The 24,308-nt window shown below is 41.2% G+C and overlaps 1 protein-coding gene across 1 annotated transcript in view; it reads left to right on the top strand.

The window, feature by feature from the left end:
- Paxbp1 (PAX3 and PAX7 binding protein 1) overlaps nt 1-23,886 on the top strand; it is a 30,460-nt gene extending 6,574 nt beyond the window's left edge. The window contains exons 3-18 of the mRNA XM_021184774.3: nt 147-323; nt 901-1,122; nt 1,570-1,673; nt 2,548-2,765; nt 3,284-3,473; nt 7,213-7,336; nt 10,458-10,557; nt 10,641-10,756; nt 12,125-12,324; nt 12,526-12,670; nt 14,376-14,497; nt 15,088-15,164; nt 15,678-15,744; nt 18,434-18,580; nt 20,772-20,926; nt 22,750-23,886. Coding sequence (XP_021040433.1) covers nt 147-323; nt 901-1,122; nt 1,570-1,673; nt 2,548-2,765; nt 3,284-3,473; nt 7,213-7,336; nt 10,458-10,557; nt 10,641-10,756; nt 12,125-12,324; nt 12,526-12,670; nt 14,376-14,497; nt 15,088-15,164; nt 15,678-15,744; nt 18,434-18,580; nt 20,772-20,926; nt 22,750-22,867 — 2,282 coding nt within the window. The 3' untranslated portion in view covers nt 22,868-23,886. The remainder of the gene's footprint in view (nt 1-146; nt 324-900; nt 1,123-1,569; nt 1,674-2,547; nt 2,766-3,283; nt 3,474-7,212; nt 7,337-10,457; nt 10,558-10,640; nt 10,757-12,124; nt 12,325-12,525; nt 12,671-14,375; nt 14,498-15,087; nt 15,165-15,677; nt 15,745-18,433; nt 18,581-20,771; nt 20,927-22,749) is intronic.
- The last annotated feature ends 422 nt before the right edge of the window (nt 23,887-24,308 follow it).

The raw sequence follows: 24,308 nt of genomic DNA, 5'->3' as shown, positions 1-24,308 counted from the left end.
CTATTTCATATTTATGGTTGAGGTTTTTAAGTACTAGAAATGAAGTCAGTTTTAGTGGACTGAGCTCAAGATTTAATAAGAAGTGCCTTGATAGTTTATGACTTTCTACTTTAAGTATATTTTAATTGGTCTTTTCAAAACTGCAGGTGACCAGCCTCTGGATAAAACGTGTCATGCTAAGGACGCAAACCCAGAAGATGGAGTTGTCATCAGCGAGCACGGTGAGGATGAAATGGACATGGAGAGCGAGAAGGAGGAGGAGAAGCCCAAGGCCGGGGGCGCCTTCTCCAATGCTCTGTCTTCCCTGAATGTGCTCCGCCCAGGTGAGTGCTTACCGGATGACGGCCTGGATCCTGGCCTTAGGGCCCTGCGACAAAGTGATGCTTGTACTGAGGACGTCTGTGTAAGGCACGCTGTTTCTATATTTGCAAATACAGAAAATACAAGGCCCAAAAGTTTAGTTTTCCAAAGTTTCTTATTTCTTAAGAAATACTTTAAGAATGTTCTGTGTTTGGTGTATCTGTATGGGTATGTTCATGTAAGTGCAAGTTCCTGAGGAGCCTGAAGGGTACGTTGGTTTCCCTGGAGCTAGAGCTACAGGTGGGTGGGAGCCACCTGATGTGGGTGACAGGACCAGAACTGAGTGTCTCGGAAAAGATGTCTCTGCTGGGTTGGGGAAATCGTGACGCAGTTCATCGAGAGTTCATCAGTTGGTTTGCATGTAGAGTTTAGGAAGAGGCACCAGGAGCCAGGGTTAAGTACCATGCTGACAAGACTATCTTGGATTATTTATTGTATTCTTGCTGTTTTTAAGAAAGTGCTGTTCACATCCCAGGTACATGCGTTTTTTTTTTTTTTTTTTTTTTTTTTTTTTTTATCATTCTGATCTTTTGTTTCTAGGAGAAATCCCAGATGCAGCTTTCATACATGCTGCAAGAAAGAAGCGACAACTGGCCCGGGAGCTGGGCGACTTCACTCCTCACGACAGTGAGCCTGGTAAAGGCCGCCTCGTCCGGGAGGACGAGAATGATGCCAGCGACGATGAGGACGATGATGAGAAGCGCCGGATCGTTTTTTCTGTGAAGGAAAAATCACAAAGACAAAAGATCGCTGAGGAGATAGGTAACTTGCTGGACTTGACAGCAAGCGCACTGCGCTGCATTAGACAGACGACCCCACACTGAAGCAGCTATGTGTTAACTGTTCTCGCCAGAGTACGAGGATGTTCCACGTCTATGTCTTCAGCAGTTCTGGGTCGCAAGTAGTAAGGACTTTCTGTACATAAATTTATGTTACTCTCTGTTCCTAAGTCATACAGTCTGTGCTTCCCTTTGTAGAGTTGATGTCAAGCTTAAAAGAACTTAAGAAGCCAAAGATTGTAAGTGAAACACTAAATACTATCTTAGCATTAAAGAAGGGTGTCATCATTAAAACAGACAAAGTCAGGAGGATCAACCAGATCAAAGCAGACGTGTTAGCAAGATCAGGATTTGTGCTTAGTTCTCGAGAACAGCTCAGGGCCGCTTCCTTCCTGCTGTTGGATGTTGATTTCTCTTTTTCTGGCCTCAGGTATTGAGGGGAGTGACGATGACGCGTTAGTAACTGGAGAGCAAGACGAGGAGCTCAGCCGCTGGGAGCAGGAGCAGATTAGAAAAGGAATTAACATCCCTCAGGTAAGAAGACGGACTGCGGGAGGAAAACAGGTAGACGTGGAGTGGACCACAGCGAGCCTTTGCCACTCAGCCGGCTGTCACGGGTGCATTGGCATGTGGTTATGTAGTCATCGGGTCTGTAGAAGACACTATGTCAGAGTTTGCTTTTTATAGTCAGAATGGAGGATCATTGTCCAGTTTCTCCAACTGGTCCTTCAGCAGCAGCATCTGGAAGCCATGACAGAGCACAGTGGGGTCAGAATGTGGGGCTTGCCCAGCGCTTGCTTAGCAACTTTCCTAGGTGATTCTGTCACATGCCGCAGCTTGAGAATTCTACCTTGAACCAAATGTTGTGTTTTTGTTGTTAATGTTTTAATTTTGAAGATGGGTTTCCCAGGTATGCAAAAAATGAGATTGTTAAAGAATATCTGGCAAAGTAGTCCCAGTGATGTGTTTTGCAGCAGCACAGAGGAAGTTGCATAATGTGAGCATTCTTGTTTGTAGTGTTGGGAGCAGACTGGGGAACCTTGGAGTAGCTGAAAGAGTCATGAAAAGTAAACGAAGTCATTTATCCTCTTACATGTTATCTGGGTCATACATTTATTTCCTTTCTAGACTCGGAGAGACTTTTTCTGAAAACCATTAGAAATAAAATCAGTGATTTCACCAGGACCTAGGAATTTATACAACCCTATGTTTATTTGATTTTGAAGAATATTGTAGTTACTATCTTAATTCCTGTGTGGGAAGTGGGTATAATTTTTGCTGTTGTTTGGTTTTGTTCATAACAAAATTTATTTTTAAAATTTATTTATTTTTAAATTTATATATTTTTTAAATGTTTTAAATTTATTTATTTTTAAAATTAATTTACTCACACATCCATTTTTTTCAGGTTCAAGCAAGTCAGCCCACTGAAGTGAATATGTACTACCAGAACACTTACCAGACAATGCCTTACGGTGCATCCTATGGCATACCTTATAGTTACACAGCCTATGGATCATCAGATGCCAAGTCTCAAAAAACAGATAATACAGTCCCTTTCAAAACTCCCAGTAATGAGATGGCTCCCGTTACTATTGATTTGGTAAAGAAACAGCTTAAAGACAGGTAGGGCAGATCAACTTCTTAAAGACCTGTCTGCTAGCTTTCTGGTCCCTCAGGCACCCTGTAGTCTGGGGTGGCAGATGCAGCATGCCGGCAAAGAAGACTCACTGACCCACCTTCCAAAGCCACACAGAAGAGGACTTCCTGCTTTGCTCTGCTACCTTCCTGGATTACTTCTGTGGAAGCCTCAAAGTTATTAAAATGCCGCTCCATGAGCTTGTGGAAGACAGTGCTGAGTTTTCACCTCTCGGACTCTGAAAGTGTAGTCAAGAGATGGGGGGAGACCCAGAGCAGGAGATTTTGGTTAGCCCACCAAATAACTATTGAAGTCTGTAAATTGCCTTTTTAAATTTATTTTTTATTTTATTTTACTTTTATAAGAAAAGCAGCAAAGACAGATGCATTCCGAATATTTTCATGTTCTAGTAATGGAACTAAAATGCATTATAGTATTGCAAGAGTCCTGACAACATTGAATTCTAGATGTAAATGTGTTATATTTATCCTTTTGTGTTCTTAAGGTTGGACTCCATGAAAGAATTGCACAAAACCAATCAACAGCAGCATGAAAAACATCTGCAAAGCCGAGTGGACTCCACCAGGGCTATTGAGAGATTAGAAGGGTCTTCTGGGGGTATTGGTGAACGGTATAAATTTTTGCAAGAAATGCGAGGGTATGTCCAAGACTTGCTTGAGTGTTTCAGTGAAAAGGTAAGAATGCAAAAATAATAATCTCTTTGTTTAAGGCAAAAATAGGGAGACCTAGGTGGCCGTTCATAGAGCATCGTGTCATTCTCAGGAAACAGTATACTCGGCTTTTAGAAGTGCTGAAGTCATGTCTCATTTTCTTTACATCATTAGTTGAGGCCAACAGAGTGCTTCGTCCAAACAAAAAGAGACTGCCTCAGAGCGCACGTTTTCAGACTCTGAAAAGTCCTGTCTTAGTATCATGTTAGTTTACTGGCCTGCACTGAGTTGATAGATAAAAGGGATTTACCTAATAGTGTTTTGTTTTATGGTTCAGGTCTAATTTCATTTTTATACTATTTTTCAGGAATTGTAGACATTTATAAATAGTGCCGTACATGACAAGTTTTTGCTAGCTAGTTCCACTTTTTATGGCCGTATTTCTGTTACCATCTAAGCCAGTGATTCATTTCAGAAGCCATTCATTATCATGTTTTTATTCCTTGACCATTTCTCATTTCTGAATTCACTGCTTTAGTGTGACAGTTGACAAAATCTTTTGAATATATTTAAAAATTAGTTGCATATGCTGACTTCTCAAGTAACTTCCTGTTTGTTTGTTTTAAGATAATACTCCATATATGTCATGCACAGACACGTACAGTAATAATTTAAAATTTAAAAGGTGGGAGGAAGAGCGGCAAGATGGCTGAGCAGGTAAAGGTGCTTGCTGTTGAAGCACCCCTGTAAAGTGGAAGGAGGGAGTGGACCCTCACCTCCACACACAGGCTGTGGCACCAGCACCCCACACATCATGCTGGCACACACACGATCAATAATAGAACTAAAGGAAAGGGCTGTCTAGCTTGATGGGCTGGCCTATAGCATTGGTGCACTTCACCTTAGCTTTACAAAATGTTAACATTATGGTTCTTAAATATTTTTTCTCAGAATCTTGGGTAGGAAGGCACATTTTTCTTTATCATTAACTAGGCTTTTTTGTTCTGGCAGACTGTGTAAAGTTTAGCTGGATGCTCGCTTAAATACAATAAAGCTAAAGGTTAACAGACGTGCAATGAGGCTTGTCTTTCTGATGGGTCTTCGTTGAGTTGTGTGCGGTCAGACTTGGGATGGTGCATTCATCATAGCCTCTCTAGCACTTAGCATGGTTTGAAATACTCACCTGCAGCTGTGCTATTCCTGTGGCACGTCAGTTGCTTGGGGCCAGGGAGGAACCATGAGTTTAGCTGTTTGCACAAGATTGGAAGAAGGACCTACATGGCAGAGGCAGCCATGTCCCATAAGGTCCCTTCCTGAGGCAGTGCTGTGTGTTTGGAAATGGTCTCTTTTACCTGCTTCTTTAGGTGTTTTGGCTTTTGCTTTATAGAACTTACAGATGTAAGCACTCAGACTGTAAATATTGTGCGAAAATATATAAAGTTAGATTACACTGGCCCTGGATTAAGAAGAGTTAGGACACAGTGTCTGTTGCTGATTCTTTAGTGTGCTTCCCTTTCTGTCTACCGTGTGCCTGGAGAAGTCTATTTCAGGGAGCCTGGTTGGCCATAGAGTCACTTAGATATTTTTGTAGCAGATCTGAACCCTGACATACTGAATATATTTTCAGTAAAAGGAGCAGATAGTCCTATATTTCAGAGGTGTGTACTTACTTCTTACGTCTTCACATGCATGCAATCAGTTGTGTGCTTCTGAGGAAAATGTCATGTGTTGTCATCCTTATGATATTTGAAGATAAAAATTTTAAAGTAGGGAGAATTGGATAGGTATGAATGTTATGTTCAGTTATGCTGAAATGTTCTTTCAGAGTAAGTTAAACATTCCTTTTTCTCCTCTTTGTGAAGTTAGAGTGATTTTTAAACTTAAATTGTCTGTTGGTCATTTTAACTTCCACAACTTAGTTTCCCTTCCAGTCATCTTGTGACTTTCATTTTACATTTGCTCCTGAATAAATTAATCCTGATGGTTTGTAGTTTGGAGAGGCTAAAGAAACTATCATGGCAGACTCTTTTTTTTTTTTTTTTTTTTAAAAGATTTTTTTTTTTTTTTAAAGATTTATTTATTTATTTATTATATGTGAGTACACTGTAGCTGTCTTCAGACACTCCAGAAGAGGGCGCCAGATCTCGTTGTGGATGGTTGTGAGCCACCATGTGGTTGCTGGAATTCGAACTCTGGACCTTCGGAAGAGCAGTCGGGTGCTCTTACCCACTGAGCCATCTCACCAGCCCCCATGGCAGACTCTTTAGATAAGTCAGTGTTGTGAACTTCCAAAGAGAGCTAAAATTGAATTTTAAGCTCTAGTTCCCAGAGTTGTCTTAAAAGACACACCAAGTTCCTCAATCAGATAATTCTTTACAATGCCAGCACAGGCTTGAGCACTGTAGGGGATGTTTATCTCCGATGAAAAAGATACATCTTCACTACCTTTGAATTTACTCTTGCAGGGTTTAAAGAGGAGGTTACGGGGATGTAGATGAGCAGCCTAAGCCACGTGATAACAACAGTTACTGGGAAATAAACATTTCACATTAGATAGTTACGTGGACTACAGAATAGTCATTGCTGTGTTGGGATATGTTTGCCCATAGTATAGCATATTAAAGAACATTTCTTGGAACATTTGCTCCTTTGGCAATGGAATCCTGCAAGAATGTAAAACCACTTTCTCCCACTCACCCCTATATCCCACCTAGCTTTTCTATTCCCCAGTTATAGTCTATCCAGTTCAGGAAGCTGCTGTATCACTTGCTGCAAATTTTCTCAAACTCTAATTAGTGTCTTTTCCCATTTATTAACTACCAGGAGACAAGAATTTCTGGTTTCTTTGGGTATGTGTAGTGGTCCTTTGTGTTTTGTGAAAGTTTCATAGCATTTGGTTGCTTAGTAAGATATTTATAAAGAAAGGTATTCTGGCTTTTGAAAACTTAGATGCCATGTTTGGTCGTCTTTATATTCTTTTTATACTAAGTAAACTAGATAGGTATATAAGTTGGAAGAGTTTTGTCATTTTGAAACCTGGTAATTCATTTGAAGATTTTATTAAAAAATAAAAACTCAAACATTTGCTAGGAAGAGAAATTTCAGAGTTTGATTTCAGACTGGTTAGCAATAGTTAAAAATTTATTTACCTTTTTAGTTTAGTTGTAAAATGTACAATAACATTGCAGAACAGTGTAACATTATTGTAGGGTACTTTATATGAGTGAGAGGCTGAACAACTTAAAATTGGACAGTTAATAGCACAACGATCATTTAAACCAGGAAGCTTACTAAATGTGCTATGTGCCTGGAATTGCAGCATTCAGGAGGGAGAGGCAGCAAGCCAGCTAGGGCTCACAGTGAGTTTTAGACCAGGGGAAACTACATAGACTTCATCTTCAAAACAGAAAGAGAAACCTACAAAATTTGTCATGTGGTTCATGTTGCTAGAAAATTATATGAACGTATAAATAAATACTCATATTTTCTCTGACGATAAAGAGCCTGACATCTCTCCTTCTTATTAACACAGAGCGTTACATTACTAAGGTAACCTTTGCTCCGATAACAGGCACTGGACATTTAGCTTTGCACATGGGTTACTTACAGAGTGACTTGCTGATCTGCTCTTGTTGGGGACTCCCGCTTATTTTGTCCATAGAGAGAGTACTTTTTCAGAAAACCGGACATAGCATGGAACCCTCGGATGAGCCCGTGGCTAAGGCTGGAGTTTGGTGTTACGGAGTGTGTTGTATTTTTACAGGTGCCACTGATTAACGAACTTGAATCAGCAATACACCAGCTGTACAGACAGCGAGCTTCCCGCCTTGTCCAAAGACGACAAGATGATATTAAAGATGAATCTTCGGAGTTTTCAAGCCATTCAAGTCAGTCCATCTTGAAGGTTTTTATTTTTCATTAAACAACCTTGTTTACTTAGTGCAGCCTAATTGAAAATTACAGACCTTTTTCTTTTAGAATTTTCCTTGTTCATAATTTAAGGTAGATCTAAAAATTGTAACGCATGTACTTGGGTTATGTTTAAGAAAGTATGACCTAACCAAGCAGCCCACTGTTGTACTAATATTCTTTCTGTCAGTCTGCTCTTCCCTGGATGTGCTTTTCAGTCAGCTGATAGAGCATACAAACACAGGAACAGCATTTATCCTAAAGCCACTGTCTCTTTGGCCCTAATTGACAGGCCACCCCACCCCAGTTGCATTCTGTTCCTGACACTGATATGAATACTGTTTGGATCACAGCAGGAAGTACTGAGTTTAGGGACTTGGGAGCTCGGGGAGGGAGCAGAGAGGAGCCTGTGTTGTGTGGCCTGCGGTAGCTGCAGAACCTGAGCAGTTGTTACAGCCCTGGGTAAAGCAATGCTTTTGTATTTCTTCTTAAATGTGCTTTCTTCCTAGTTTGCTACATATTGCATATTGTATATATACAGTTCTTGACATTTTGTGAAAATTATAGAAATTTTTTGTTACTTATGACATGAATTATGAAAAAAAAACCCACAAATTAATTGGCAACCTTTTCAGTTCCTGTGGTTGAGATTCTTAAGCCAGACACCTTAGAAACCCTTTTAATTCCATTTCCCTGATCGAGGTCATAGTCTTGGGTGGTGTGGCAGGTATTTTCTTAGTACGGGCTCCTGGTGGTTTCTTTTGTCCTTTCTTTGTTTCTGTGTTAGCAATCTCCATATGCATCATACTCCGTAGGAATCTGATGTGCTCATTTAAAATGCAGATCTTCCGGTCCTGGAGATTCTTCGTAGGTCCTTCCTATCCAGAAATCTGCATGTTAAACCACGGCTCCAGGATTGATGAAGGAGCCTGTCTTCCCAGTCAGCTATTGCATCCATGGGAAGACCTTCTCCTGTTTGTCTGATGGGTGTGATGGGTGTGAGAGAGGCACATAGAGAAAGTGCTGTGGCACTCAGACCCGCCCCTGTAGATTCAGTTGTACAGCCATATGAATGGCTTTGACCTGGTTTTGCTGTAAATGGTTTAAGTTGCATCATTGACCTTGGGCACCTAAATGACTAATGCATCCCTCCCAGATCACTTTTGATCCAGAGCCAGATTTCGGGGGCAGATTACAGGTAACCGTTGCACATGTAGAGGGAGTAACCTCCTTTTAAGATGGGTGGTGTGAGCTGTAGCACATTCACTGTCTTCTCTGTGTAATGTATTCCTCATAGTGTGAGGCTGTGGGTTTGGAGTGGTAGTTATATGATGCATGCTAACAAGACTGAAAATGGAAAGGATTGAAAGAAAAGTCAAAAAACAAAAACAAAAAACCCCACTATTTTTGAGGGATATAATCGACAAAAGATTTAAAGAAATTTATGAGGCATGAAGGAATCAATTTGATGTTCCTTTTTAAAAGGACAGTGTCATCTTTATCTGTTTGTAAGCTCTTATTTGCATTTATTTTGCATAGTTTTAACAGGCATAAAGGAAACCATGCTTTGATTTTTTTTTTTTTTGGGGGGGGGTTTCTCATTTCTTGTCAGCTATTTAAGGAAAAAATAAAGTACTGTGAGCTGTAGAGTGGTTTGAAGGTGTGCAGAGCAGAATTTAGGGCTTGTTTTCCTGCTGCACATTACAGTAGCAAAAATCTACGTGAAAAATCTGCACGAGCTTTAAGTGGCACCATTCACTGTGTGAATTCATGCCACCTGCCAGTTCCTTGTTTTTGTTTTGCTTTTCAATAATTAGTATTTTCCAGAATGTCTTAAGTAGAATTGCTCTACTCTAAGCAACTTTGTAGTTGCTGACATCTGGGGTCTCTAAAAGAGTTGTCATTGTATCAGTGATGTAAGGGAAACAAACACCTCTTCCTTCTCACATCCGTGCAGGTAGATGCCATATTTGCTTTTCTTTTTAAAAAAAGTTTTGTTGCTGTTTTTTAAATTATGTGGATTTGAGTGAGTCTGTGTGTGCAGCGAGTACAGAGAGTGCAGGTACCCCTGAAGGGCAGAGACAGAGAGCCCTGTAACTGGAGCATTGTTGGCATCCGAGGGTGGGCACTGGGACCTAAACGTTGGTCTTCTGTAAGAGCAGTGTACACTTAACTGCTGGGCCATCCCCCTGCTCCTGATCTTACGTCTTTATGTGAATGAGCACTTGATGATCACCACAAAGGCCAAGGAGACCGAGGAAACAGTAGGGGACTCCAGAGCTAATTTATAGCTTTGGGGAGACAGTTTTTGAGGTCCTCACCCTTCCTCCTCCCCCCTTTAGATGTGGTGCTCCAGACTGAATCTAGGGCTTCCTACATGCAGGCAGCCCTGCCAGCTGACCTGTGCCCTTAGCCTCGGTAAGGCCCAGGGTCGGGTGCTGTGAAGGAAATAACAAGAACCACTTCTTTGAAGCTAAAACTATGATGCTGGAATACAAGTGTAAGCAGGAGAGACTTGGAAACTAACGGTAGAGCACGAGCACCGAGTCCTCAGGAGAGCTGAGAGGTGGCCAGGGCGTGCGGTGTGAAGAGTTCCCTACTCCGCAAATGGGAGAGGGTCTCCCTATGCAGAGTGCCCAGTGGTGCCCGCCCTGAGAGTAGTGTTCAATAAACTTGAAACTTCCATAGGCTAGGAGATTGCAGTCATTACAGCCTTGGCCTCAGAGCTTCAGGTCTTCCCACGTCTCTCTGCTGTCTTCATGCACTGTTCAGACTCCTTCATGGCAACACTGTGTTTCCTCTGCATGGGGAATGTAGATTTTCACTTGTTTGTTGATTGTCCTGCTGCTCAGGCAGACGGTAAGCCCAGCAATAGTTATGTGCTCTTAGAAATCGTTGTTTTAATTCTTCTACTTCTTCTCATGGAAACTCAAGAATTCCAAGATTTGTTCTATACTAAAACCTGTCTAGTTGACCAGTCATTGCAGAATCTTGCCGTTAGGATTAGCAAGCAGTCTATTAATGGCTTGTTCTGTGCAGATTCTTTCCTCATGATGGTTGAAGGAAGACTGTTAATTTTAAGTATTTGTTGTTTTACAGATAAAGCTTTGATGGCACCAAATCTTGATTCCTTTGGACGTGATCGGGCACTTTATCAAGAACATGCAAAACGTCGGATTGCAGAGCGGGAAGCCAGGAGGTGATTCTGAAAATACTGGCTGTGTCTTACTAGGAAAGCTGGAATCCCTTAATTAAATTCACAAATCAATCTTTGTTATCTAGGACTCGCCGTAGGCAAGCCAGAGAGCAAACCGGTCAGATGGCAGATCACCTGGAAGGCCTGTCCAGTGATGATGAAGAGACGTCTACAGATATTACTAATTTCAATCTGGAGAAAGGTTAGGCTTTTATTTGGAAATGAGACTCAATCAAATTGTTCTCTACATGGGTGTGCTTTTAAAAAAATACTATTTTTTACTAAAAACCTTTTGAAATATACATTTATTTATTTGTGCATGTGTCTGCATGCCAACTTGGGCTGTGGAGGCCAGGGTAACTTCAGAGAGTTGGTTCTTTCCTTCACCCACCATGGAGTCTCAGGGAGTGAGTTCAGGCTGTCAGCTCTGAGGAAGAGCTTTTGCTCTTGTGGCCTTTAGTTATAAAATGGTCACAATTTTTATGTCTTCTGCAGTAAGTGAGGTGCTGTTTTATATCCTTTTTTAATTTTTTTCAGACTTACAGTTTTCAAAACGAGAGTCAACATTTGGAGATTTAATTAATACTTGTATAGTGATTTTAGTCTTCAGAACTGGAATTTTAAAGGAACAGAGCCAGTACTGGAGCCTGTGGTCCACAGGACTGAAGCTGTCTAGTCTGAAAGTTAAGGCTGCAGTAAGCTAGCTCTCAGCCTGGAGAGTAGTGTGTAATTCAGCCGAGAGCAGCAGTTGGTACAAGTCTATGCTGGGCCTTTGTAGAATACTCCCTAAGTAGCTCCCTTCCTCCCACTGGCTGTGCTCATTTGGGATTATGTGACTTCCTTCATCCTCCATTCCACCCCATTGAGGTGTGCTAGGAATTAAATTTAAGTTCTGCTGAGCTATATAGTCTCAGCCTTTTAAAAATTAATTTTAAGACAATTTGTCTAAATTACCCAGACTGGCCTTGAACTTGTGATTCTTGTCTCAGCTTTCCTGTGTTGTCAGGCCCAGTTTCTCTAACTTTGGATTTTTGAAACAGGGATTCACAGCCCAGGCTAGATTCCACTCATTTTGTGCCCAAGCTGACTTTCAACTTGTTACCTACTCAAGCTCCTGGTCTTCTTGCCTCTGCTTCCTAAGTACTGGGATCACAGATGAGTCCTGCCACACCTGACTTCCAGCATCGTTGTATTGAACATCTTGGACATGGGGAAATTTGAAAGAGTGATGCTGTCCAGCATTGGTCCAGACTGAAGATGCTGATACTTTCCTGCCTTTCCTTGTCTTTGTGTGTGTGTGTATTTCACTCTAGACATCATGACACTTCACCCATAAGACTTGGGTCCAGTTCTCCTGTCTGCATGTGGGTTCTAAAGAATGCTCTCAAGCAGTTAGGCGTGGGCTCGAGCACCATTCTCTGCTGAGCCATTTCACCCGTGGCAAGAGTCAACTGCTGTGTCCTGTGAGCACAGTAGTATCCTGCTGCTGCGGTTCTGCTCCTGTGAGCATGGTAGTGTCCTGCTGCTGCGGTTCTGCTGCTCTAAGCTTTGTTTGTAAATTCTTTTCTAGATCGAATTTTGAAAGAGTCTAGCAAAGTTTTTGAAGATGTCCTTGAGAGTTTCTATTCAATTGACTGCATTAAAGCACAGTTTGAAGGATGGCGTTCGAAATACTACATGTCCTATAAGGATGCTTACATTGGTCTTTGTCTGCCCAAACTGTTCAACCCCCTAATCAGACTTCAGCTTCTCACCTGGACTCCTCTTGAGGTGGGTGGTTCTGACCAATGTGCAAAAGCAGTGTAGCCCAGGGGTTGGGTACTTTTTGCCTTAAAGCTAGAAAGGGAGATACAGCATAGTTGATAATCAGTTAAGACAAATTGTATCTGATACTAATGTGTTTTAAATAAGGGTTTTCTAAAGTCTCTCCTCCAGAAGTTGTGTTTGAGTAATGCTTGTAATATGTTTTAGGCAAAATGCCGTGACTTTGAAACTATGCTGTGGTTTGAATCTCTGCTGTTCTATGGCTGTGAAGAACGAGAGCAAGAGAAGGATGACGCTGACGTTGCTCTGCTGCCCACCATTGTGGAGAAGGTCATTCTTCCCAAGCTGACAGGTAGCTGTGGCAGGGGTGGGGGTGGGCTCAGCATGTGGGGCTTTCAGATGTGCTTAGTGTCCCTAGACCAGTGACCATTTTATCCAATGTTAGGTGTCAGGTGTCACCTGGTCCAAGGATGTTAGAGGATAGAAAAGGATTAGCTTGAGGCTTGAAGGCCACTTTGCAGGGACCTATACTTGGGAGCAGTAATTGATAAATAGGTTGGTTTCAGAGATTCAAGATTGCTTGATGCCAAACCGAATATTTTGAGGGAGTCATACACATCTCTTTTGTCAATTATCTTGGAAGATTAGCATTTACTGATACAGGAACCTATTTTAAACTGAAAAAAAAAGTAAAAGTGAAATTTAAATAGAAATTTTGGTTGTGTAAATAAGATCTGGATGGAGGAGCCTGCTCCCCATCTCTTTTCTCTGAATAACATGACCCTCTCCACATTTCTCCCTCAGAATCCTTAATTCATAGGACAAAGGATGATCAGACACAGTGCTGCCCTTCTGTAAGGCCAGCAGCTGGTGGATGTGCCACGGCTCCAGCATTGATACTGACTGAGGGCCACTAGGGCTTCACTAAACCCTGGCCTTTTTTAAATGAACAAATTCTGAAGTTTATGTTATAAAGCACAAAGTAAATACTGGTATTTATAAGTAAAGAACTAACTATCTGGCATTATAAGTAAGCTGTGGAGATGGCTCAGAGGTTAAGAGCACTGGCTGCTCTTTCTTCCAGAGGACCTGAGTTCATTTCCTTTTTTTTTTTAACCTAGTAAAGATGTTTTATTTTAAGACTTAGTTTTATGTCGTTATTGTATTGGTTTTTCTTTTCTTTTTTTTTTTATTAGATACTTTCTTTCTTTACATTTCAAATGTTATCCCCTTTCCTAGTTTCCCCTTCGAAAATCCCCTATCCCCTCCCCCCTCGCCCTGCTCCCCAACCCACCCATTCATTCCCTGCTTCCTGGCCCTGGCATTCCCCTATACTGGGGCATAGAACCTTCACAGGACCAAGGGCCTCTCCTCCCATTGATGACCGACTAGGCCATTCTCTGTTACATATACAGCTAGAGCCACAAGTCCCACCATGTGTTTTCTTTGATTGGTGGTTTAGTTCCAAGGAGCTTTAGGGGTACTGGTTAGTTCATATTGTTCCTCCTATGGAGCTTCAAATCCCTTCAGCTTCTTGGGTCCTTTCTCTAGCTCCTACATTGGGGACCTTGTGCTCTGTCCAATGGATGACTGTGAGCATCCATTTCTGTATTTGTTCAGCACTGGCAGAGCCTCTCAGGAGACAGCTATATCAGGCTCCTGTCAGCAAGCTCTTGTTGGCATCTGCCGTAGTGACTGGGTTTGGTGGGTTTGATGGTTGTTTATGGGATGGATCCCCAGGTGGGGCAGTCTTTATATAGTAGTTCCTTCAGTCTCTGCTCCGAACTTTGTCTCTGTAACTCCTTCCATGGGTATTTTGTTCCCCTTCTAAGAAGGATTCTGAGCTTTTGGGATAACATCCACTAATCAGTGAGGTCCCGAGTTCAATTCCCAGCAACCACTTGGTGGCTCACAACCATCTGTGATGGGATCTGATGCCCTCTTCTGGCCTGCAGGTATACATGCAGGCAGAATGCTGTATGTATAATAAATAAATCTTTAAAAGAAAAACTGCCATTTTCCTACATTTTAACATCTTGTCTTTTGTTTCTTAATAGTGATAGCTGAAACCATGTGGGACCCCTTTTCTACAACACAGACTTCAAGGATGGTTGGAATCACAATGAAATTAATAAATGGCTACCCCTCAGTAGTCAATGCAGACAATAAAAACACACAGGTACTTCAGGTCCCATGCTTGGCAAGGTTGTTCTTCTTTTGCAAATGAGCCAGAGTTTAAGAGAATGAGTGGTTATCTTGAGTCAGCCAGGCTGCTGATTCCCCTAGTTAGGTAATCTGGGCTGTAAAAACCTGAAGTGTGTACAGTTAGCTGTTAGTTTTCAGTTGTGCAAATTTCCATGGAAGAAAGATGCCATTAGTCTACTCAGTAGCACAGCCCACTTTCGGTTCTACCAATCAAACATTCCAGTAAAAACTTTGGGGGAGAAGAGAAAGTAAAACCAGCAGATTAGCTCATAGTTGCTAATTGGGGCTTAAATAGCATATCTTAAAATAACAGATACACTTGTAGTTAACGCCAAACGTAAAATCACTGCTTTCACTGAGCCGATCGGGAAAGGCTTTTATCATTGTTGGGTCTCAGGTAACCTTATGTTGAAATAAAGTATGTTGATTTTAAATTTTCATATAGTAGATTTGGAATATTAAAATTGGTAAATGACTATTGATTACTAATTGTTGAAAGATTATCTGGTAGAATTGTATTAAATTTTTTTAGCAAATTCAAATGCATGTCTTCTCACTCTATAGGTGTACCTGAAAGCTCTTCTACTGAGGATGAGAAGAACTTTAGATGATGATGTATTCATGCCTCTATATCCCAAAAAGTAAGTGCGCCATACGAGCATGAGATGCAACATTCTGTATTTGTTTTCAGGGTCTAGATTAGAAAGATAAAGGTGGCTTGATGTATAAACTGTGCCTGTGTAGGATAAAGTTACCCAGAGAGATGGAGGAATTGTTTTGAACAGAATATAGCAAATAATGTTCTTAAAATAGTTTAAAATAGTATCTTAAAATTGAGTTTGTTGTTTGTTTCCTTGGGTATATTTGACTTCACAGGCCTTCAGACTCGCTCCCTTCCTCTCTCTTCTCTTTCCTTCTGTCCTCTATCCCTCTCCCCTCCCCCCTCTCTCTCCGTCTCCCTCCCTCTCTCCCTCTCTACATTCCCACTTCTGAGGTGAATGCTAAGCTGGCACTCGTGCCAGAGCCTCCTCACTCCTGCTGCACACTGCTGGGTTCTCATTCTAACTCCGTTACTTGAGGATGTCTTACTGATCGGAATGAAGCGGCATTTATTCACTTACAAAATATTTGATTGTGCTTTATTTCTCTTTCAGTGTCTTAGAAAATAAAAATTCTGGGCCTTACTTATTTTTTCAACGACAGTTTTGGTCGTCTGTCAAGGTATGTAATCATAGACTATCTAAAAATATGTAATTTTTTTGAACTTCATGTACTATATTTTGAGACAATTTTTGTTTTTTATTAACTCAGGTTTATTTCTCTGAGACATACACACACTTTCATCTTATAACCAAGTATTATTTTAAATGTTTATTTCAGTTTGACATTTTCACAGGGAATTTTGAAAGTAAGGTCCATGCAGTCTCAAACTGTTCAACTGTAGATCACAGCTTAGTGAAAACAGAACGTAGTGCATTGAGCCGCTAGAGCACCGCTTCTCCCGAGTCGGGGCAGCATGGCTGCAATAGAAGCCTTCTAGGAGGTTTATAGAACAACACAGCACAGTTTGTAGGTAGACAGCCCACTGATGAGAAAGGGCCCCAGGGAGCCAGTGGGGGATCCTCTCCCTCCGGGGGAGGTGATCCTGGAGTGCAACGAAAGGGACTTAAGTAGACTCCAGGTAAAGGAGAGCGGGCGTGGATGAAGATGGAGACTGCCTGAAGGCGGGAGTAGGGAAGCAGGAACTTCCTGGAGAAAGCTCGTCTTCATCCTCAAGGTTAGAGCAAGCTATGAGGTTCTGTCTGGGTGCCTCTCCTCTGAGGTAATTTACACTCACTCACTCCAGTTCTGTGCGTTTTATAAGGTACATTTGTCCCCTTTGTAGTTTAGCCCTGACCTCCCAACCTGCTTGTGTTCCACGGTTCTATTAGTGGAGCTATACCACAGGGAGCCATGTGAGGCTGGCTCATCTCCTTGGGTGTGGTTGACATTCACTTTCATTTCCTGTTAGCAGTGGTTTGCTGCTTTTTGCTGCTGAGGGAGCTGTAAGTTCACCTTTCCTTTGTTTAACTCATTTCCTAATTTGAAGACTTGAAATGGTTTTCAGTTGGAGTAATGAGGGAGATGCCGTGGGGATCTCTGCAGTCGGTGTTCTCATTTCAACCCTCTGAGGGAAACCAGGAGAGGCTGTGTGTGTGTGTCTGCAGCAGCGTGTGGAGAGGGTTCTGTTCACTCTGTGCTCTCCGTCTGCTGGGTTGATGAGTGGTGGTGAACCCTGTTCCTGTGCTCACTGTGCCTCTGTTGTTCTCAGGACTTTTGCTCATGTTTTAAATTGACCGTTTTCCTGTTATGCTTAGAGTTCTAAACTCTGGAGAAAACGAAGTGGAGATGATTTTTAAACTTTGTCTGGCTTGTCTTTTAGTTTTTCATTTATTTCAAGGGTAAAAGTTCTTGTGGGTTTTTGTTGCTGCTGAATTGAGGTCTCATGTAGCCCAGGCCCATTTCAGACTTGCTGTGCAGCCCAGGCTGATCTTGAACTCCTGCGCTCTCCCCTCCTCAGTGCTGCACTGAGTTGATGCTGCAGCAGTCATGACACGGCTCATCTGTCCCCTGCCTGCGTGGGTTCGTCGTGCTTTAGAAGCCATACTTAGAAATGTCTTCCTTATAGAGAACCATGAAGTTTTCTCCTGTAGCTAGAAGTTTCATAGTTTTAGGTTTTACATTTAGCTGTGTTATGTGTTCACAGTTTAACTTTAGAGGCTAAAGAGATGGCTCTGGGATTAAGAGCACTGAGAACCTAGGCACCAGCATGGAGATTCATAGCTGCCTCCTCTTGCACCACACATACATGGTGCACAGACATGCATACATGCAGAACATCCATATACACAAAATGAAAGTAAATAAAATACCTTTTTATTTTAGATGTAAGACCTGGATGAAATCCCTCTTTGTTCCAGCAATATTTGTTGTGAAGACAATCCTTTCTGCTTTGAATTGAATTTCAGCCCTACTTGAAAGTTAGTAGAGTATGGATATGAGAGTCATGGGTGATTTTTAGCATGGAAAGGACAGAAACAAATTGCCATTTTGAAGATGACTGTTCTATATAGAACAAAAGGGTTGAAGTGGGTTGAGGGGATAATGAAAATTGGAACATTTTTGCTATCTGTTGTGCCACACCCTTTATCTTGAAACCTCAGAATGACTCTGTCAAGTAGACACTATCACTGTTGTTCTTTGTATAGGTCAGGGAGGGAGGCACAGTCTTACCTGTAGTGTCATTCCATTGGTAATACAAGTCGGGAATCTAGCTCAGGCCAGTCTGCCTTTGAATAGCTCTTCCTAACAGAAATTAGTTCTGCACACCCTCAGGCCTCTATGCGTGTAATGGTTTTTCTTTTAAAGGGGACTAGTTTTGTGTTGTCCTTAAGAAAACTTGAATGGAGATACTCGTATCATGTCTAGGCTTGTTTCTGTTTGGCCCTCTGCTGGGGAAAAGGCACTGCAGTGCACTTCTGAGCGTCAGTGCAGGAACTATGGAGTGCTGAAAGGCGCAGGTTGGGTGGAGGTGGAGTCAGAGTGATCAGGGTGACCTGTGTGCTTCTGGCCGGAGTCTTTGGCTACAGAGTGCTGCCTGCTGTTTACTGCAGTGAGAAATGAGAGGGGAAACTAGACATTGGTATGGTTGGGTGGGATGAGGCTTCATTTCATGACAGCATTTCATTTTATACACGGTGAGCGAGAGTAGCTTTTATTGTAGGAAGTACTCAGATAGCTCAGAAGTGCTTTCTAACACAAGGCACCGTCCATCACACTACGTTTGCTGTATTACTATATAACTATTTCACTTTGTATTTAAGAATACTTGCTTGGTATCGCCTGTTAATCTTTTTTTTCTTCTTTTTAGCTACTGGGAAATTTTCTTCAGTGGTATGGCATTTTCTCAAACAAAACTCTTCAGGAGTTATCAATAGATGGCTTGTTAAACAGATACATCCTTATGGCTTTTCAGAACTCAGAATATGGAGATGACAGCATCAGAAAAGCCCAAAATGTGAGTTGGGTAACACATACTGTAGTTTAAAGCACACCCATCAGGGCAAGTTCAGCTTCTTTGCCTGAAGAATAGGAGTTACATAAACCTCCTTTGACAGTTGGACCTGCTGTAGTTATTAAACTGCCCAGATAGTCCTAAACATTTCTTTATAACCCAAGAAATAGACAGTTGATCTCAACCAAGAGGCCAAGAAATGATACATGAAAATATATCTGTCTATATTTGTGGTTCTTTGGGTGTTGTTCTAGATATCAATGAAAATTTTATTTTAGGAGTTTTCTTCATAGTTGATTGTTTTGAGCAGTTCAGAAGAGCTTTTTTTCCCCTCTCACTTGAATAATTTTAACGGAGTAGGTGGGGGGTGCCTCATGCCATTAATCCCAGCACTCAGAAGGCAGAGGCAGATGGATCTCTGAGTTCAAGGCCAGCCTGATCTATATAAGATTCCAGGACAGCCAGAACTACACAGAGAAACAAACCCCTGTCTTGAAAAACAAAAATAATTTTAATATTGTTAGGTTTTCTACTTACAGTCATGAGTTACATGGTTTGATAGTCATATATATAACTACCACACTCTATATACATATATATATATAATATATATAATTTTTTTCCCCTGAGTCAGGGTTTCTCTGTGTAGCCTTGGCTGTCCTGGAACTCACTCTGTAGACCAGGCTGGCCTCAAACTCAGAAATCTGCCTGCCTCTGCCTCCCAAGTGCTGGGATTAAAGGGGTGCACCACCATGCCCGGCTTAAATATATATTTTTAATAATCACTAACGGTCATAACAATTACTACATTAATATAAATCTGCTAGTAGCAGGAGGTTTTTTTTTTGTTTGTTCTTTTGTTGTGAGTTTTTTGGTTTTTTAGGGTTTTGGTTTTTTTCAGAGACAGGGTTTCACTTTGTATTCCTGGCTGTCCAGGAACTCACTGTGTAGACTAGGCTGGCCTTAAATTCACAGAGATCTGATTGCCTCTGCCTCCCAAGTGCTGGGATTGAAGGTGCTAGTCACCTCACCCAGCACAGGTGGTTGTTTTGTTTTTGTTTTTTTTTTAAACTCATCAGACTAAATCTCTTTGACATGTAGCCTTACTACCTCAAATATATTTGTGTATATTTCCTACAAACCTGAAAATTACTCCTCAGGACCAGGCCAGAGCGTCAATATCTGGGCATTCACACTGATAATGACTGTTCCCTAGTCTTTAGCGACCCGTCCCAATGTCCATTTTCAGTCATGTAAAATATTCTCCACTCGCTGAAAGAAAACACCAGATTATCTAATTAACAAGTCTCTTTAGTCTCCTTTGATCTACAAGAGTGCTTCATTCTTTCTTGACCTTTACAACCGACACCTTTGAAGGGGACAGGCCAGTTACTTTGTAATGACCTCTTGGTGTGAGTTTGTCTAAGATCTCTCCACTAGATTCAAGTTCTGCATCTTTTGGATGCGATTGTTCAGTTTCCTGTGTGGTTTTCTCTCTTAGAAGACTTCTGGAGCTTTATACTATGTCCCCTCTTAAGTAAGTGCTCTCTTTCTTGAATCAGAGATTTCGGCTCATTTTATACCTGCCTTGTCCCTGGGATAAGCCATTCCTTTAGTAACCCCTTGTTCTTTTAATGGTGAGCATTTTTTATACCTGTTTGGATAATGACTGATCAAAGTAAACTGTCTTCTCTTGAGGGAACCAGTCTCATACTTCTTAATTCTTGGCACTAAGGCAGAAGGTTACAGTGCCCTATGGGCTGGGTTAAGACTCTTGTGTGCACTGGACCTCTTGTATAGATAGATAGGCTCACTCTTACTGTGGCCTAACTGGGCTTTCACAAGCCTCTGTGGATGCTGCCAGTCACTGATGTACTCGGGAAGGAGGAGACTATAATACCATGTTGATACAGGGATTTTTACCAGGGGAACTTGGTTTGCTTAAGTCATATTGGATAACTGAAAGAAAATGGGCAACCAGTTACCAATTTTATGACTGTTTAAATACTTGGTAAAGTAACTTGTTTTGAGTGTGTGATCCATTATGAAAAACCAGACTTATTGGTGTAGTTAATATAAGGAGTCAGGTGTTTTAAAAGATAGCTTATGTCGTATTAAGTCGTAACGATCATGTAGCTTTAACTTTTGATATGTTTATTATGTTATAACTATTTTATTTGCATCTTCTACACAGGTAATCAACTGTTTCCCTAAACAGTGGTTTGTGAATCTGAAAGGAGAAAGAACGATTTCTCAGTTAGAAAATTTTTGCCGATATCTTGTACATTTAGCAGATACAATTTACAGGAACAGTATTGGGTGCTCTGATGTGGAAAAAAGAAATGCAAGGTAATTTGGTTTTTTTATTGTAATGAATGAAACAATAATCTAGAGTTTCTTTAGTTGTCAGAGATATTAAGTAATTAAGTGGAGTCATTTTAACTTGTTTATTGTTTAAACAGTTTCATTTTATTTGTGTATGTAAGGTATACACTAATTATATTCTCTTTCTTTTTTTTTTTTTTAAAGATTTACTTATTATTATATGTGAGTACACTGTATCTGTCTTTAGACACACCAGACAAGGGTGTCAGATCTCATTACAGATCATTATAAGCCACCATGTGGTGGCTGGGATTTAAACTCAGGGACCTTCGGAAGAGCAGTCAGTGCCAAGCCATCTCACCAGCTCCATGTTCCCTTTCATTGTACATTTATTTAGTGTTACAAAACTACCAAAATACACATTTTTTTTTTTCCGGAGACAGGGTTTCTCTGTATAGCCCTGGCTGTCCTGGAACTCACTTTGTAGACCAGGCTGGCCTCGAATCAGAAATCCGCCTGCCTCTGCCTCCCAAGTGCTGGGATTAAAGGCGTGCGCCACCACGCCCAGCCACATTTTTTTTTTTTTTTTTAATTTGTATCCCGCTATCCCTATACATTAAATTTAGAAGCTTTTAGAGAAAGACTTATGGTAAGCCTTAGAGCAGTGAATAGTTGTAGTTCTGTCTCCTGAGGAATTGAATAGATTCACAGGATTAGGTGCAGTGATCCTTGGCCTTTGAGGTGTCATCATGTAGATGTAAACGTAGAAAGAATGCCCACTGAAATACAGCCTTGTGTTAAGAGTCCAGCCTTCACTCTATACCTTGATCCATAATCCTGTGAACTAAAGGCCATTTCATGATGGTTTGGGAACAACTTATGTCTGGTTTCCATGAAAATTTCCTAGGAAGGCAGAGACCACAGCTCATTAGGAGGCTGAGTCAGGAGACTCTCAAAAGTTGAAGGCTTCCAAATGAGCTCAGGGCCAGCCTGAGTGCTCTGTAAGCCTTGGTTCACACAGTAGCAGGACAAGCAGAGCTTGGTCCACGTGCCTTCTGTTTTCCCTGAACTACATAACCTTGGGGTGGGGCTCCTGCTGCCTTTTGTCTTAGTCAGCGGTGTATACTTACTCATCCAGTCAAGAATTCTGATGTTCATATTCCAGGGTTTCTTCAAAGTAAGGCACAGTGCTTACGGCAGGGCTGAGACAGAAAGCAGAAGTAGGCTTTAGTGGATGAATTTTGAAGGAGTTGGAGTCTGCCTCTTGATAGGTTGGGGAAGTAAAGTAGAATTTGTGTTAAGCTGTGCTCCAGAAGAACCGGGACTGTATGGCTGGGACGGAAACAGACAGCACTCCAGGGGGGCTTGGGATCACACTGGGGTTCTTTGTAGATATTAATCAAAATCATTTATCTAAATGAAGTTGTTTTATTCTGTATATGAATGAATTTCCTGTCCCTGGACCAATCATTTACACATGAGTTTTGTTTTATGTGGCCAGATAACAGATTAATTTTTTCTCATACATTTCATGTTGGTTTGAGAGTGACATACACACCTGTCGTGCTGCCCGTGTGGCAGTCAGGGTGGCTTCCAGGATTTGGTTCTCTCCTCCCACCAGTGGGATCTGGAGCGTGGCTCCACAGAGGTTTGGTGGCAAGCATCTTTGCAGGTGAACCATCTGCCAGCCCTGCAGATGCCGTAAAACCTGCTGTAGCTTCCATGTCGTCTTCTCCATATGTAAAATCCATGCTTGGAAGGCTGTTCTGCAGATTCTCTAAGTTAGTGTAAAATCAAGAACAAATTTTATCTCAATATAATACTACAAGTTTTGTTATCTCTTTCAGGGAAAATATAAAACAGATAGTAAAACTTCTTGCAAGCGTTCGGGCTTTGGATCACGCTGTATCTGTTGCAAGTGACCACAATGTGAAAGAAGTCAAGTCTCTGATTGAAGGAAAATAGATCTGTGACCAAAAAGTGTTTGCTTTGCTGCCATTCCCAGTGTGTACATTTTGTATATATGTAAAGTTTCTTAAACTGTAATATACTGATTCTTGTTTTAATACAAAAACATTATATTAATACCGTGTCCTTAAATGTGATTTCTTCAGAATGAAAGGAACTCAGATTATTTCTAGGAGTCTATGGATGTTTCTTTACTGCCTGTCATATTTTGTTTATGGAAGTATTTTATATGGTCATTAAATTAACTTCGTTTAAGTATCCTCTATAAATGATGAGTGTTTAGTGTAAGTTGTATAATTTTGTGTGCGTGCGCGCACGTGTGTGTGTATGTGTGTGTGCATGTATATTTATACCACCATGGATTTTCATGCTGGAAATTTTGCGGTGTTTTTCTACAGAGGAGGCTTTTTAACAGCAGGAACTTACCCAATAGCAATCATCTTAGGGAAACACTGCACTGCATCAGCAGAAGGGCTGGCAGGTGATGGACCTTCACCCCCCACAGTGACAGTGCTGCTGTCACTGTAGCTGTGCTGCCTTAAAATGAAAGCTGAAATAAGACTTGGTCGTTGAGTGAGTGTGAGACTTCTGGGAGTCGGCCCTGGAGGCAGCTGTGGGTTTAATACGAGCCCGAGGCGACATATGCAGTAGTGTGGGATAGGATGAGCCACAAACTTAACTGCATGGCCTGGGCTGGCTTTCCTTTCTCACTATTGTCTTCCCTGCCCAGCTATAGATACGCATTTCTATAGTCTATCCTGTTTTGAATCCCACATATGTGAGTTATATATGCAATAAAGAACATGCCTCGCTGATCAGACACACCCAGGCAATTTACTACCCATGGTATTCTGTAATGTTTATACCACACTGTAAATACTCAGAGAAACTTGTTTTAAGGTTGATGCTTTCTGATTCTGTGATTTTCAGAAGAGTAACTTTTCAGAAATTCAGGACTATTTGAAAAATATATATGTAATTAAGCTTCAGCCAAGCATTAAATTAATTTCTAAACACGTCTTTTGTTGTATTTTGCTGGTGACTAAGTTCAGAGCATACATACAGTGGTTCATATGGTGAGGCTGTTAACAGGCCAGTGTGTACTTGAATAAGACAGTGTTGTGCTCTCCTCTCTCCATCAGTTCCGTAGCTATTATGTCTTATCTCTACATATTCATTCTGGATAAGGTTTGGTTTTTTTTTTTTTTTTTTTTTTTTTTTTTTTGTCGTTGTTGTTGTTATTAATCTTTCTTGGCTCCTAAGGGAAATTAAATTTCAGAGCACTCATTCTCATGGATTAAAACAAACACAAATATGTATTTGGGCCTTAAACTGTGTTTCCAAGCCCATCAGTATAAAACCACTCTTCCTATATCTGGCCTTAGTAATTGTTTGGATAAGCTCCAACTGCCTATGCTAACACTTAGGAACAGGCTTG

Source organism: Mus caroli, unplaced genomic scaffold, assembly GCF_978045245.1.
Source record: "Mus caroli unplaced genomic scaffold, Mus_caroli_1 scaffold_17, whole genome shotgun sequence".
Taxonomy (NCBI): Eukaryota; Metazoa; Chordata; class Mammalia; order Rodentia; family Muridae; genus Mus; species Mus caroli.
The sequence above is the reverse complement of the archived record's forward strand: the minus strand, read 5'-3'. Positions and strand labels throughout refer to the sequence as shown.